This window comes from Dasypus novemcinctus, chromosome 13 (assembly GCF_030445035.2).
Source record: "Dasypus novemcinctus isolate mDasNov1 chromosome 13, mDasNov1.1.hap2, whole genome shotgun sequence".
Lineage (NCBI taxonomy): Eukaryota > Metazoa > Chordata > Mammalia > Cingulata > Dasypodidae > Dasypus > Dasypus novemcinctus.
Window position 1 is genome coordinate 98,850,917 of NC_080685.1, and position 12,778 is coordinate 98,863,694.

General features: G+C 35.9%; 1 protein-coding gene across 2 annotated transcripts in view; it reads right to left on the reverse strand.

Annotated features, from left to right (window-relative positions):
- Nucleotides 1-12,778, reverse strand: part of NSL1 (NSL1 component of MIS12 kinetochore complex) — a 40,364-nt gene that overhangs the window by 26,384 nt on the left and 1,202 nt on the right. For both annotated transcript variants that reach the window (XR_009180238.2, XM_004470972.5), the window contains exons 2-4: nucleotides 6,570-6,648; nucleotides 2,811-2,941; nucleotides 1,189-1,243 (exon numbers count right to left, since the gene is read on the reverse strand). Coding sequence is in view for 1 of the 2 variants with exons in the window: in XM_004470972.5 (XP_004471029.1) it covers nucleotides 1,189-1,243; nucleotides 2,811-2,941; nucleotides 6,570-6,648 (265 nt within the window). In the remaining variant the exon portion in view is untranslated. The remainder of the gene's footprint in view (nucleotides 1-1,188; nucleotides 1,244-2,810; nucleotides 2,942-6,569; nucleotides 6,649-12,778) is intronic.

Genomic DNA, 12,778 nt, shown 5'->3' on the forward strand with positions numbered 1-12,778 from the left:
AGAATCCTGTGGTAAAGATCGTTTTGCCTCTAGCATTGCATAAGTAGAACGGTGGAAGTAAAATCATCTAGAGCTTGGAAGGGTCATTTAAGTAGATTTTTTTCCTTCCTAAGATAAAAAAGTTACCAGTTTCTTTACAGGGGAACCGACTACATTTAAAAAGTAATGCTTAAGCATATTATGATAACACAAGACATTCAATTATTTTTATTTTGTTCAAAACTAGAACAAGTGTATGTCAAACATTGCATTTAGGTAACTATATATATTTGCTAAATTGAACCATGACACCTGACTAAGTTTTAGGTCCTAGGTCAATTTCTACTGTCAAACATATCAGAGATTTTAACCAATTTTAGAGCAGTTTTATGCTTTCTTTCCCCTCTTAGTTTATCCCATTTGCTTGGGAGACCTATAGGACAGGAGGGCTTGAAAAGTAATTTAGAATTCAACAAAGGTAAGGTACTACAAGTCATAAACATCAATATCCAATCCAAATAAACCAATTTAATTGCTTTTTTCCCCTAAGTGTTCAGAAATGGCATTTTTGAGTGCCAAAACAAATTTCAAAAGGTCTCTTAGGAAGACTGTTACAAATTTTAAAATGTGAGAATGGAACCAATTAAATATATATATGACCCGCATTTTTACCAACGTCAGCTCTGATACCGTATTTCCATAAGTTTGTATCAATTTTATTTCTCTATTTCAGAAGATACAGTAGAAACAGAAATGAATTCAAAGTTTTAACAAGTATGCTTATCTCTTCTTAAATTCAACATTATATTTTTTAACTGGATTTTATTTGTAAGCAAATGAGAGACCATTGAAGGTTACTGCATGGGGAAGTGACACCACAAGAGAGTACTTTAGTAGTATATAACTTTGGCTCTACCACAAAAAATGAATAGTAGAATAAAAGTTAGAGATGGGAAGGTGCTGTAATAATCTAAGTCAGGACAGAGCTTTGTAAGAGTCCAGATTCCTGGCTCCTAACCCGGAGGATTCTGATTCAGTAGGTTTAGAGTAAATCCTCTTAATCCTAAGCGTAGAGCTAAACATGACTGACTGGTAGTGGATTAGAGCTTCAAAGGGAAGGTACCTCCGATGCGGACACCATTATTATCAGGAACTAATAAAAATGACAACCTGATGCTTCATGCTTACCAAAACTGAACATTGACTCACCTGGATCAGGGTCATATTTTAAGTCCACTGGATGCACAACAGGTTGATACTGCTTCTAATATAAATTAAAACAGATTAAAACTTAATTACTTAACATCTCATGTAAATATTTCCTTCAGCCAATGTAAGCAAATATACCATATAGCCAGTAGTATCATTCTTTTGGGGAAAAAAATATTAGATCCTGAAATGTGTAGAGAAGAGAGGTGGAAAAGTTAAATGAAGTCTGAATTATACCTTTTATAGTACTGCCTCCTACTGTATACAATAAGAAATAGCACCATAAGAAAAAAACTACAACCCATAAAAACAATCAAAAGGCACAGAGGCTGAATTTTGTGTTTAAAGTACAGAGTATTTAAAAAGTTCATTTTAGGACATATGTTTTGAATTCAGAACACATACTCCCAAAGAAATTCAGTTTTTAAAAGTGGTTAGGCTACCACGTCAGCACAAATAAAGACTATATATCTGGTGATACACCAAAATAATTGTAACAGAATTGTAAAACAGAAATGGGATCCACATTTGGGCAAAAAGAAATGAGGAAACCATTCCTCCTAACTCTTCCCCAAAACCAGAAGCCAAAAGAAGGGTTAAAAGAAAAAAAAAAGGTAAAAGTTGTCTTCAGTATCCTCACCCACTCCATCTATTTTGCATAACTTTTTAAACTTCCACAATAACACCTCACCTATGTCTTGGCAATTTTCACTCTTTTATGCAATACTGATTACCAGATTTTTGGTGAGATTGGGGGCTAGGTAGGGAATGGGGAGGGAGACACTAGAAAATAAATATCTTAAGTGTCTCTCCTGAATAAATTTTTAAAAATGGATGGGGATAAAGTAGGGTATCTCTCTGAGGAATAAGTGCCATGGAGGATAAAAAATGAAAATTCTGATTATGAATGTTTTTTTCTCATAGAATGACTAAAACATTTTAAAGTGTTAAGTCTGGTCTTTATGCTGTAAAACAATTCCTGAAAGGAAGGCAACTAGAAGATTTAAAGTGCAAGTATTTCTTACTTTATTTGCTGGTAGGCTTCTTGCTAATTTTTTATTTTGATTCTAATCTTAGTGAATCTGAAAAGAGGGGGGCATAATATGGATGATCACTGATATCTATTGTAATTGAAAATAAGATGCAAACCTGTTCCTCACTTGTCTGAAAAGCTCAAGCTGAAGGAGCTGACTGGTTCTTCCTGGACTTAAGCCCCCAATGGCCATGATTTTTGGAGCAAAACAAATTACACAGAATTTATAAAGCAAATTTCAGTCTTATAAACAGGTACTCTAAATAATCTTCACCATCAAATTAAATAAAGGAGCCTCTAAAATATACAAACATATATAAATAACATACCAAACACATATAACAAATAGAAAGAAAAGGGTTAAAAGATGATTTTCTTTCCCTTTCCTGATCTCAGAATTGCCTTGTCAGTCTTCCATCTTCAATTTCTTTTTAATAACAGCTGTTCAAAACCTAGTGTGACTTAGAACAAGAAAAAAATTCTTACAAGAGGAAACCAGTAGTAATTGAGGCAAGAAAGATAAAAACAAAAAATATCAATTATCTGTACATGGACTTTATACTTTAATTTTAAAGGTAAATTATCTTACCAGAATTTCTTGTTTTGCTTTTATGGTTTTGATTACACATTCAAGGATCTTTCTAGGATACTGCTTACGTTTCATGGCTATATCTACGATGATTTCATCAAACTGATCTTCAAGTACTTTGATGTCAGAGTCTATTTTAAAAAAAAATAGTCTAAATAATTCTTTAAAATGCATTGTTTATATTCTATATAGAAATGTGATATAAATAAATGAAATTTAGAAAACACACAATAATTAAGGAAAGCAAATATTGCAAGTTAATAGATGTTCACACTTTGTTTAGTGATTAAGTTACCCATCAAACAATCTAATTATTGAACACCTATGGCAAGCCAGGCCAAAACCAGAGAAATGAAAAAATGAATATAACATGATACCTGCTCTCTAAGAGCTTACAGTCTACTAAAAGAAATAGACAAATAATCACAAAGCACCTGGATAAATGCAATAGAGATGTGAACAAAATGTATCAGGACACAGAAACATGGAACATTACCTGCCTGGGGAATTCAGGATCATACAGAGGAAGTAACATTTGAGTTGAAACTTGAAATATAAGTGTATATTCACTGGATAAAAAATAGCAGGAAAAAAATGGCAGGGAGAAGCAGTTTAGGCAAAGGAAGCAGCATTTGCAAGACCATAGACTCTTTGGGGACATAGAAAAGGTCTAAATGGCTGCAGGATAAAGTATAAGGAAATAAAGATGATAAAATGTATGAGAACTACACTGTAAAGGACAGTTAATGCCAGAGATGCTAAAAAGTTTTGACTTTATTATGTAGACAATGAAAGTCACTGAAAATTTTTAAGAAACAAAACTGAAAAATACTTCAATTCTTTGATTTAGCTAAAACTATTTATCAGATGGTTGCCTATGTTTTCTTCCTAGGGAGCTTATTAGAGAAGTACAGAAATTTTGATTTGGCAGTTTTGGGATGGGGCCCGGAAATCAAGCACCCCACATGAAACATAATATCTGTTCTGCTATTAAAGTCTATGCAAGAAATGGATCTATTTATTTCACTGAGTAGCAACTTTATTAGGGAGAAGTCAGAATCATCTGTCATATGTATATTTGAAACATTTTGAGACATTGGTAATCTATATTAGAAAACATGCCTATATCAGGTAGAGATTAATGAGGTATGCCAAGTCTGGTTTTTCATTCGTGTAACAAATATTTACTGAATCTAACTATATTACTTTTTTTAGGGTATTATGAGAAGCACAGTCATTTCTTAGTTTGGCTACTCTTTAAATAAGAAATCCTAAATTTTAATTTACCCATTTAAAAAGTTAACGTGCACAACAATCAATAGCCTAAAAGAAACAATGTACTACATTATAATGAGTTTCAAAAAAGTCTACAAGTTAAAGCTTCTGTATGGAAAAGAAAATGGTTTCTAAGCGCCACCTATTGATAAATCTACAAAACTGAAATTTATAAGTAAATTTGAGGAAAACAATTTTCCACTTAACAGATATTTAATGAGTGACCACTATGTGCCAAACTAAGTGCTGAGAATATCACGATGAGAAAAACAGATATAGTCCTGCTCTTGAGGGACTTACATTTTAAATCTTAAATGTGCCTGGTCAAGCCTCCTGCAGTCAAGTTACAGGGGCAGAGAGAAACAGGTTGTTTTGACTTGTATACACATTCACTAATTTGTTCATTCATTTATATACTGACATTATGTGCCAGAGACTTGGAAATCTCAGTGAAGAAAACAGACAAAAATGTCTGTCCTTGTAATGCTAACTTACTGCTTTTATATATTAGATAAGATGCCAAGTTCTAGTAATCCTATCTTCTCAATATCTCTTTAACCAGTCTTTCTGGACTACTGTATAATCTCCTTAAGGTCTGCCTACCTTAAATTTCTCCTTTTTCCAATCTAACCCTCCCACAGCCAGCAGTTAGCTTTTTAAAACGCAAACTTTTCCATGTAATTCTACTTTAAAAAACCTTCACTGATGCCCACTGCCCATACGATCAAATGCAAATTTGTCAGTATATCCTACAAGGCTCTTTACAATCTGGTCTCAACTTAACTTCCTGGTGACATCTGCCATTAATTTTCACAGAACACTTCTGACATTTCCCAAACATATCACTCCTTTGTATCTCTGCACATCCTGTTTTCTTTGCTTCAAATGTCCTTCCTACCTCCTTTCTGTCTAGCAGACTTTCATTTATCAAATGCATTGGCTCTAACAATAACATATGCTGTTGGTCTTTTCCTATGTCCAAAAGAGTATTAATAATTCATTGTGCATTTCTTTCCATGAATGACAAGCTCCTAAAAAATGGACCATGTCCTTTCATCCATTTCCCAGCATTTGGCATAGTACCTGGCATTTAGCAGGTACCCATAATAAAAGGTGAAAGCGCAGTACTTTCAACAATCTCCCCTTACAGTCACTCGGGTGGGCGGGGAGGGAGGTGGTAGACAAAGAATAGCTACGCTTCCCCCAGGTTGCCAACCTGTTGGAAAATGTATTTCTTAATCTATGAATTGATGAACCATATTACAAAAGGTAACCTGGAATCAAATAAAGCAATTCCAAAGTGATTGCATAGAACAAGACAAAGAGAATGAACGGCTGTGTAGTTTGAAAATACTCCTTGAGGGGGTGGGGGGTATATGAAGACCTCATATTTTTTTAATATAACATTAAAAAAATAAAGAAAAATACTCCTCACTGATTCTGACATAATTCCTCTCCCCTATTAATTGGCAATCATTTATAATAATTAGCAAAGAGTGTAATTGTTTTTACTGTTTAAATATGTAAACTGGAAAGGTTGGTGAATTTAAAAGATAACTACAATAATTGCAAGGAGTGAACAGTCTTCTGGGTAAAATACTATCTCAATGCTAAAAAGACAAATTCTAACCAAAAAGAGTTGATTGATGGGCTTGGCATCAGCTCAAGGATAACAGGGCAGTGACATCAAGCTATGCTGGTCAGATCCATTTAACATCACCATGGGGACAGACAAGACATTCTGGTCCTCATGTTGAGACAGCCCTTTTCCTGGACATTACTGGATAGATAATGGGATATCTTCCTCTATCCATTCTGCCCATCCCCTTCTTACTTAATTTTTTTCCTTCTACACAGATCATTTCCTAATAAAACTATGATTTCTTACATATGTCAACAACACTAGTTAGGGTACTTTGGACTAGGAAAATACTCTGTCTTTTTAAGGAGGCTTCTACAAATAGTTGGCCTCATTCTTTACATGGTACTTTTATAGCTTAACTTCACTCTTCTAAGTGTACTCCACTACTCTGAGGGTTAAATACAACTTAATTTATAAGGTATTAATCATAGGAATTCTCTGGGCCTGTTTCTTATGTAGGGATATTTCTAAAGTAATTTACAATAAACTACTGAGGACAATATTTTTGAAGATTAATGACAAATAGCTGAGAATATTATATTGCATATATGGGAGATCGAAGGGGCTACAATGTTGTCTGCCTCAGATTATAACTTTAACTGTTTCCTTAATTAGGTCACTCTTTTTTTAATCCCAGTAAAGGATTTTTAAAAAGAAATGATAATGAAAATGGGGGTTAAAAAAACAGCATTCAAAATGAAATTAGCTACAAAAAAACCTCGAATGGTTAAAATACAAATTCTGTTACCTATTTTACCACAATGAACATTTTCTTTAAATAAAGTAAATAAAATTTTAAAACTCAAAAATTAATGATAGAAGGAAAAAATTAAATCACATACCCATAAGAGCATTATCTGAAGCTTCCTGCCATGCTTGCCCATTAATGCTGACATTCTCGTACACAGCTGATTCAAAAGTCTGCAATAAAGAACAGTCAAATCACTTAAAATAACTTTAAACACTGAATTCAACCATTTGGCAAAATAATACTTCAGATTTGTGATAGAAACTATAAAGGAAAGTAGCAGACCAGCCTATTAATGTATTTAATATTTTCAGTGAAGTAAGACTCTGCTTCAGTAATTACTTCTACCTGCATTCTAGCTCTGGTAGGAATTATCCTACCCATGAGACAATTTCATGCAAAATTTTAGAATTTTCTTGTAAACAATAACAAAAAATGTACTGCTCAGAGAACAGAAGAAAAAGCTAACAAATTTGGACTTAGTTGAGCCTATATGGCTGAGTCAATGTCATGTTAACTAGAAGGAAAATATGCATGTTTAAAGTTAAGTGAAATTAATTTCCACTTTATAAAGGACTATATTTTTTGAAGATATACACTGGAGTACATAGACATAAAATGGCAAGCTATTTGGGATTTCCTTTAAAATACTTCAGTAACAACAAAAAAAGTCAGGTATGATGAGACAATCAGCAAGATGGTGACGCAGTAAGGAGCTCCTAGAGTCAGCTCCTGCTACATGGCAGTTAGCAAACACCCAGAGCTCTCTGGAGCTAGCTGAAGCACCTGTTTGGGGACTCCAGGAGGCCAGAAGAGCATCCTGCACATCCTGAAGGAATGGAACGAGGAGACTGCCCATCTGCAGAGAATTATAACTAGAGCGCTCCATGCCATGGAGGCTGGTGCCCATCCCTCACTAGAGGCACAAGTTGCCTCAGGAGCTATTCTGCAGCTGAAATTGAAAGCTCCACTTCCCAAAAATGGGGGAGGAAGAGACACTTGGGCACCAACTTCAGCTACTAAGGAGTAAATTCAGCAGGCTAAAGTATAATCCTGAAAACAGCTAAAGTTTGAGCCTGTCTACGTCAGAAAGAGGCTGGTAGCTGCCATCTTAACTCCATACCTGACACAAGGGGAAGCAGGGCAGACTGAAAATCCCAGTGCTGGTGGTGACTGGCTTTTTTCCATCCAGGTCAGACTGCAACTCTAGCCTAGGCCCTAGTGCCATCTCCAGCAGAAAGGAAGCTGCAGGGACCTGTGTCAGCCTCTCTGGGAAATTACCAGCCGAGCTGCAGAGGCTGGTGATTATCCTACACTGGAGGCATGAACCGCCCCAGGAGCTATTCTGTGGCTGGAATTGGAAGCTCCATTTCCCAAAAACAGGGGAGGAGGGGACGGTTGGCTGCCAATTTCAGCTACTGATTGGATGGCTGAGATATAACCCTGGTAATACCTGGGGTATAAATCTGTCCAAGTCTGAAAGAGGCTGGAAGCCTCCAATTTGACTCCACCCCCAGCCTGAGGGGAAGCAGGGCTGACTAAAAATCACAGTGACAGTAGGAACTGGTTTCAGGTTTCTTTCACCCAGATCGGCCTGCAGCCCTAGCCTAGGCTTCAGCCCCACCTCTGGCAGGGAGGAGGCTGGTGGGTTCTGCTCCAGCCTATCTAGGTAACGGCAGGTACCTTTGGCTGGCACAGACTGAAAATCAGAAAGTCTACCCAGGCGACTGCAGTCATGCTGGACCCTCACTGCAGAGATTACTGCCCACACCTGGAGCTCAAACCCCACCCCAGGCAGGGGAGAAAGGGGAATGAAGCTTCATCAGTCTCTCTAGGCAACTACAGTCTAGGCCTGCACGACTTGGATTATTCCACACAGCTGTGACTCTTTCCCTACCCCTGGCAAAGGAGAAAGTTGGGAGAAGCTTCACTGGTCCCTTGTGCAATGAGGACAGCTTGAGCCTCCACAGCTTATAGCACCAATTACAACCTTGGCTCCTACTGCACAACCAACAAGGGAGAAAGGGCAGGAAGCCCTAAACTAAAAGGAAAAAATACACCCAGAATAATAAATACTCTAGTAAGCCAGATGCCAAGACACCAGCCAAATATTACAATCCACACCAAGAAACAGCAAGCTTTGGCCCAGTTAAAGGAACAAGATAAGCCTCCAGATGACATAAAGGAGTTGACACAACTAATCACAGATGTTCAAACAAATCTCCTTAATAAATTCAATGAGATGGCTAAAGAGATTAAGGATATTAAGAAGACACTGGATGAACACAAAGAAGAATTTGAAAGCATACATTGAAAAATAGCAGGGAAACAGACTTTGGCCCAGTGGTTAGGGCGTCCGTCTACCACATGGGAGGTCCGCGGTTCAAACCCCGGGCCTCCTTGACCCGTGTGGAGCTGGCCCATGCGCAGTGCTGATGCGCGCAAGGAGTGCCGTGCCACGCAAGGGCGTCCCCCGCGTGGGGGAGCCCCACGCGCAAGGAGTGCGCCTGTGAGGAAAGCCGCCCAGCGTGAAAAGAAAGAGCAGCCTGCCCAGGAATGGTGCCGCCCACACTTCCCATGCCGCTGACAACAACAGAAGCGGACAAAGAAACAAGACGCAGCAAATAGACACCAAGAACAGACAACCAGGGGAGGGGGGGATTTAAATAAATAAATAAATCTTTAAAAAAAAAAAAGAAAAATAGCAGATCTTATGGGAATGAAAGGCGCAATGAATGAAATTTTTAAAAAACACATTGGAACCATATAATAGCAGATTTGAAGAGTCAGAAGAAAACTTGAAGAAATGGCTTCTGAAAGTGAGCACACAAAAGAACAGATGAAGAAAAGAAAGGAAAAAAATTGAACAAGGTCTCAGGGAACTAAATGATAGCAAAAGGCATGCAAATATATGTGTCATGGATGTTCCAGAAGGAGAAGAGAAGGGAAAAGGGGCAGAAGGAATATCTAAAGAAATAATGGTAGAAAATTTCCCCACTCTATTGAAGGACAGAAATTCATGTCCAAGAAGTACAATGTACTCCCATCCAAAAAAACTGGAATAGACCAACTCCAAGACACATACTAATCAGAATGTCAAATGCCAAAGACTAAGAAGAATTCTAAGAACAGCAAGAGAAAAGCAATGCATAACATATAAGGGATATCCAATAAGATTAAGTGCTGATTTCTCATTAGAAACCATGGAGGCAAGAAGACAGTGGTATGATATACTTAAGATACAAGAGAAAAACTTCCAGCCAAGAATCTTATATCCAGCAAGACTGTCTTTCAAAAATGAGGGCAAGTTTAGAATATTCACGGATAAACAAAAACTGAGAGAATTTCTAAGCAAGAGACCAGACTTTCAGGAAATACTAAAGGGTGTGCTAGAGCCTGAAAAGACAAGACAGGAGAGAGGAGCCTGGAAGAGAGTCTAGAAATGAAGATTATATCAATAAAAGTAATTAAAAGTGTCAAAAGAGTAGTGAAAATAAAACATGGCAGATAAAACTCAAATAGTCAGGAATAAACTTAACCAATGATGTAAAGGACTTGTATTCAGAAAACTGCAACTCAATGTTAAATCAAAAAAGGCCTAAATAACTGTAAGAATATTCCATGCTCATGAATTAGAAGACTAAATATCATTAAGATGTTAATTCTACTCAAATTGATATACGGATTCTATGCAATCCCAATAAAAAGTCCATCAATATTAAAAAAAAAAATTGAAAACATGATCATTAAATTTATTTGGATGAGTAAGGAGTCCTCATAGCCAGAAACACCATAAAAAGGAAAAGTGAATCCTCATCTCCAGACTTTAAATCATATTACCTAGCTATAGTGGTAAAAGCAGGAGGCACTGGCATAAAGACAGACACAAAGATCAAGGGAACCAAATTGATGGCTCAAAAACAGGCCCTCACATGCATGGTCAATTGATTTTTTACTAGCCTGTCAAACCTACCCAGCTTGGGCAGAACAGTCCATTCAACAAATGCTGCTGAAAGAATTGGACATCCATAGCCAACAGAAGGAAAGAGGACCCCTATCTCATACCTTATCCAAAAATGAACTCAAAATGGATCAAAAACCTAAAAATAAAAGAGCCATAAAACTTCTAGAAGAAATTGTAGGAAAATATCTTCAAGACCTGGTGGTAGGTGGTGGATTCTTAAAGGAGATAAGAGGAGGACTGAGATGGACTGATGTTTAATGTACGTAGAAATTTTAATTAGTTTTACTGTAAAAGTGTGGAAATGTATACAGTGGATGGCAACACATAGTAACAACTAGTTTATAATTAGGGATGTGGCTGAAAATGGTAGTCTAGGTATGTAAAAGCCAACTGAAAGAATGCTAGAGAATATTCTAGGAACTGAATAACATAGTAAACCAAGATGTGGATGAGAATTGTGGTTGATGGAACAGATCAAAGATGTCCTTTGTGAGCTAGAGCTAATATACATCACTACTGCAGGGTGCTGGGAATGTGGTTAGCAATAATAACATATTACTCTATGTGAAACATGTACTGTGTTGATAATGAGGCAGTATGGAAAATGTGGACAAATTATTAACTTATCTGTAGCAAATGTTCCACCACAGTGTGGCCTGTTGATGAAGAGGTGTTGTTTGGGAATTCTGCACACGCATGATTGTTTTATAAGTTTACACCTTCCTTCATAAGAAATATAGTTTAAAAATAATAATAGGGTGGTTTGGGGGAAAAACACACCAAATGTAAGATAAGGATTATGACTAGTAGTTAAGATTTTGACAATATTCTTTCATAATTCGCAACAAACATCTCATGACAATGCAAGGTGTTGGTGGAGGGTTGATGTATGGGACCCCTATATGATGTTACGCATGTTTGCTTTGTAACTTCACAACTTTTACTACACACTTAATTGTTTATGTATGTTCATATATAAGTGGTATAAAAATAATAATAATATGCTTGGTTGGGGGAAAAATAGTAGTAATATTTTGACAATGCACTTTAATCATTAATTAAAAAGGTTTAACAAAATGCAAGTTATTGATGGTAGGTTGATTTATGAGAGTCCTGAATGATGTTACATGTTTGTTTTCTAAGTTCGCAACTATTATTACACACTTGTTTATGTTTTATGTATGAGTGATATATTCAATAAATTAATTTTTTTTAAAAGTCAGGGATAAGTAAAGCAAGTGTAACAAAGATTTGATAACTGTTGAATTTAGTGATGGATATATGTATTTTCTTGTACTAATGTATTTTTTTGTATAGTTGAAAGTGTTCATAGGATGTTTTTAAAAAGAAATTTGGCAGCACCATTAAAATTTCCTGTGCATGTTCCATATTACTTAATTTCATTTTCTGCAATATATCCTAAAGGATATTCTCATAAAAATACAAACAGGCAAGTTCTAAGAATGCTCATTTCAGCACTATTTGAAATAATGAAAAATTGAGGGGAAAAAATCTAAACTCAAAATTAGGAGAAGGGTTAAATACACTACAATATTTCCATACCATGAAGTATTAAAAAGAAGGATCTCTCTCCCTAACACTGACAAATAAACAGTAGAATACACATTTGGTGAAACACCAGCATGACAACATTAATGTTTAAAAAAAAAAAAGACAGGTAGTAAAAAAAAGAAAGTATTAAAAAGGGTGTAGAAGGATTATTTTTGTCCCAAGTACCTCCCGAAATAACAATTTATTTCCAGGAAGAGGGAGGAGGAAGAATTCAAAGGAGACTATGGCTTTGTGCTTCTGTCTGAAGTTTTTACAATAAGGATGTATTTTGTACAATTTATATAAATAAAAATAAACATAAATCAAATAAAGACTGATCATGAATTAAAGCACATATTCAACATTTTAAATATTTTATAAAGTAAAATTCTTACTTTACATACAGACTTTCAAGTATTATCCGAGAATACAAATTGTAACGCTCATTGCACAATACTATTTTTAAGAAAATATACTATTATGCAGTTTTTAGATAAGAAAATACATTAACGTAATTAAAGCCTCTGCTTTTTAACAGCTCTCTTCCTTAAAACACCAGTGGCTTTCCTTTGGTCGTCTGTCTTCAAACTTTTATTTTCTAATTTACTTTATTACCCCATTAAATAGTTTGAATTCGTAATGTTAAACCAAGTTCCTCTTTTCCTGTAAGCAATTAAGTATATTAGTGCCTCTTGGAAGTGGTGATTTCTAGATCCTTATAGAACAAAAATCTTATTATTAAAATACTAGGGAAAAAACGTCCTGAGGTATGTTTCTATTCTTGCCTG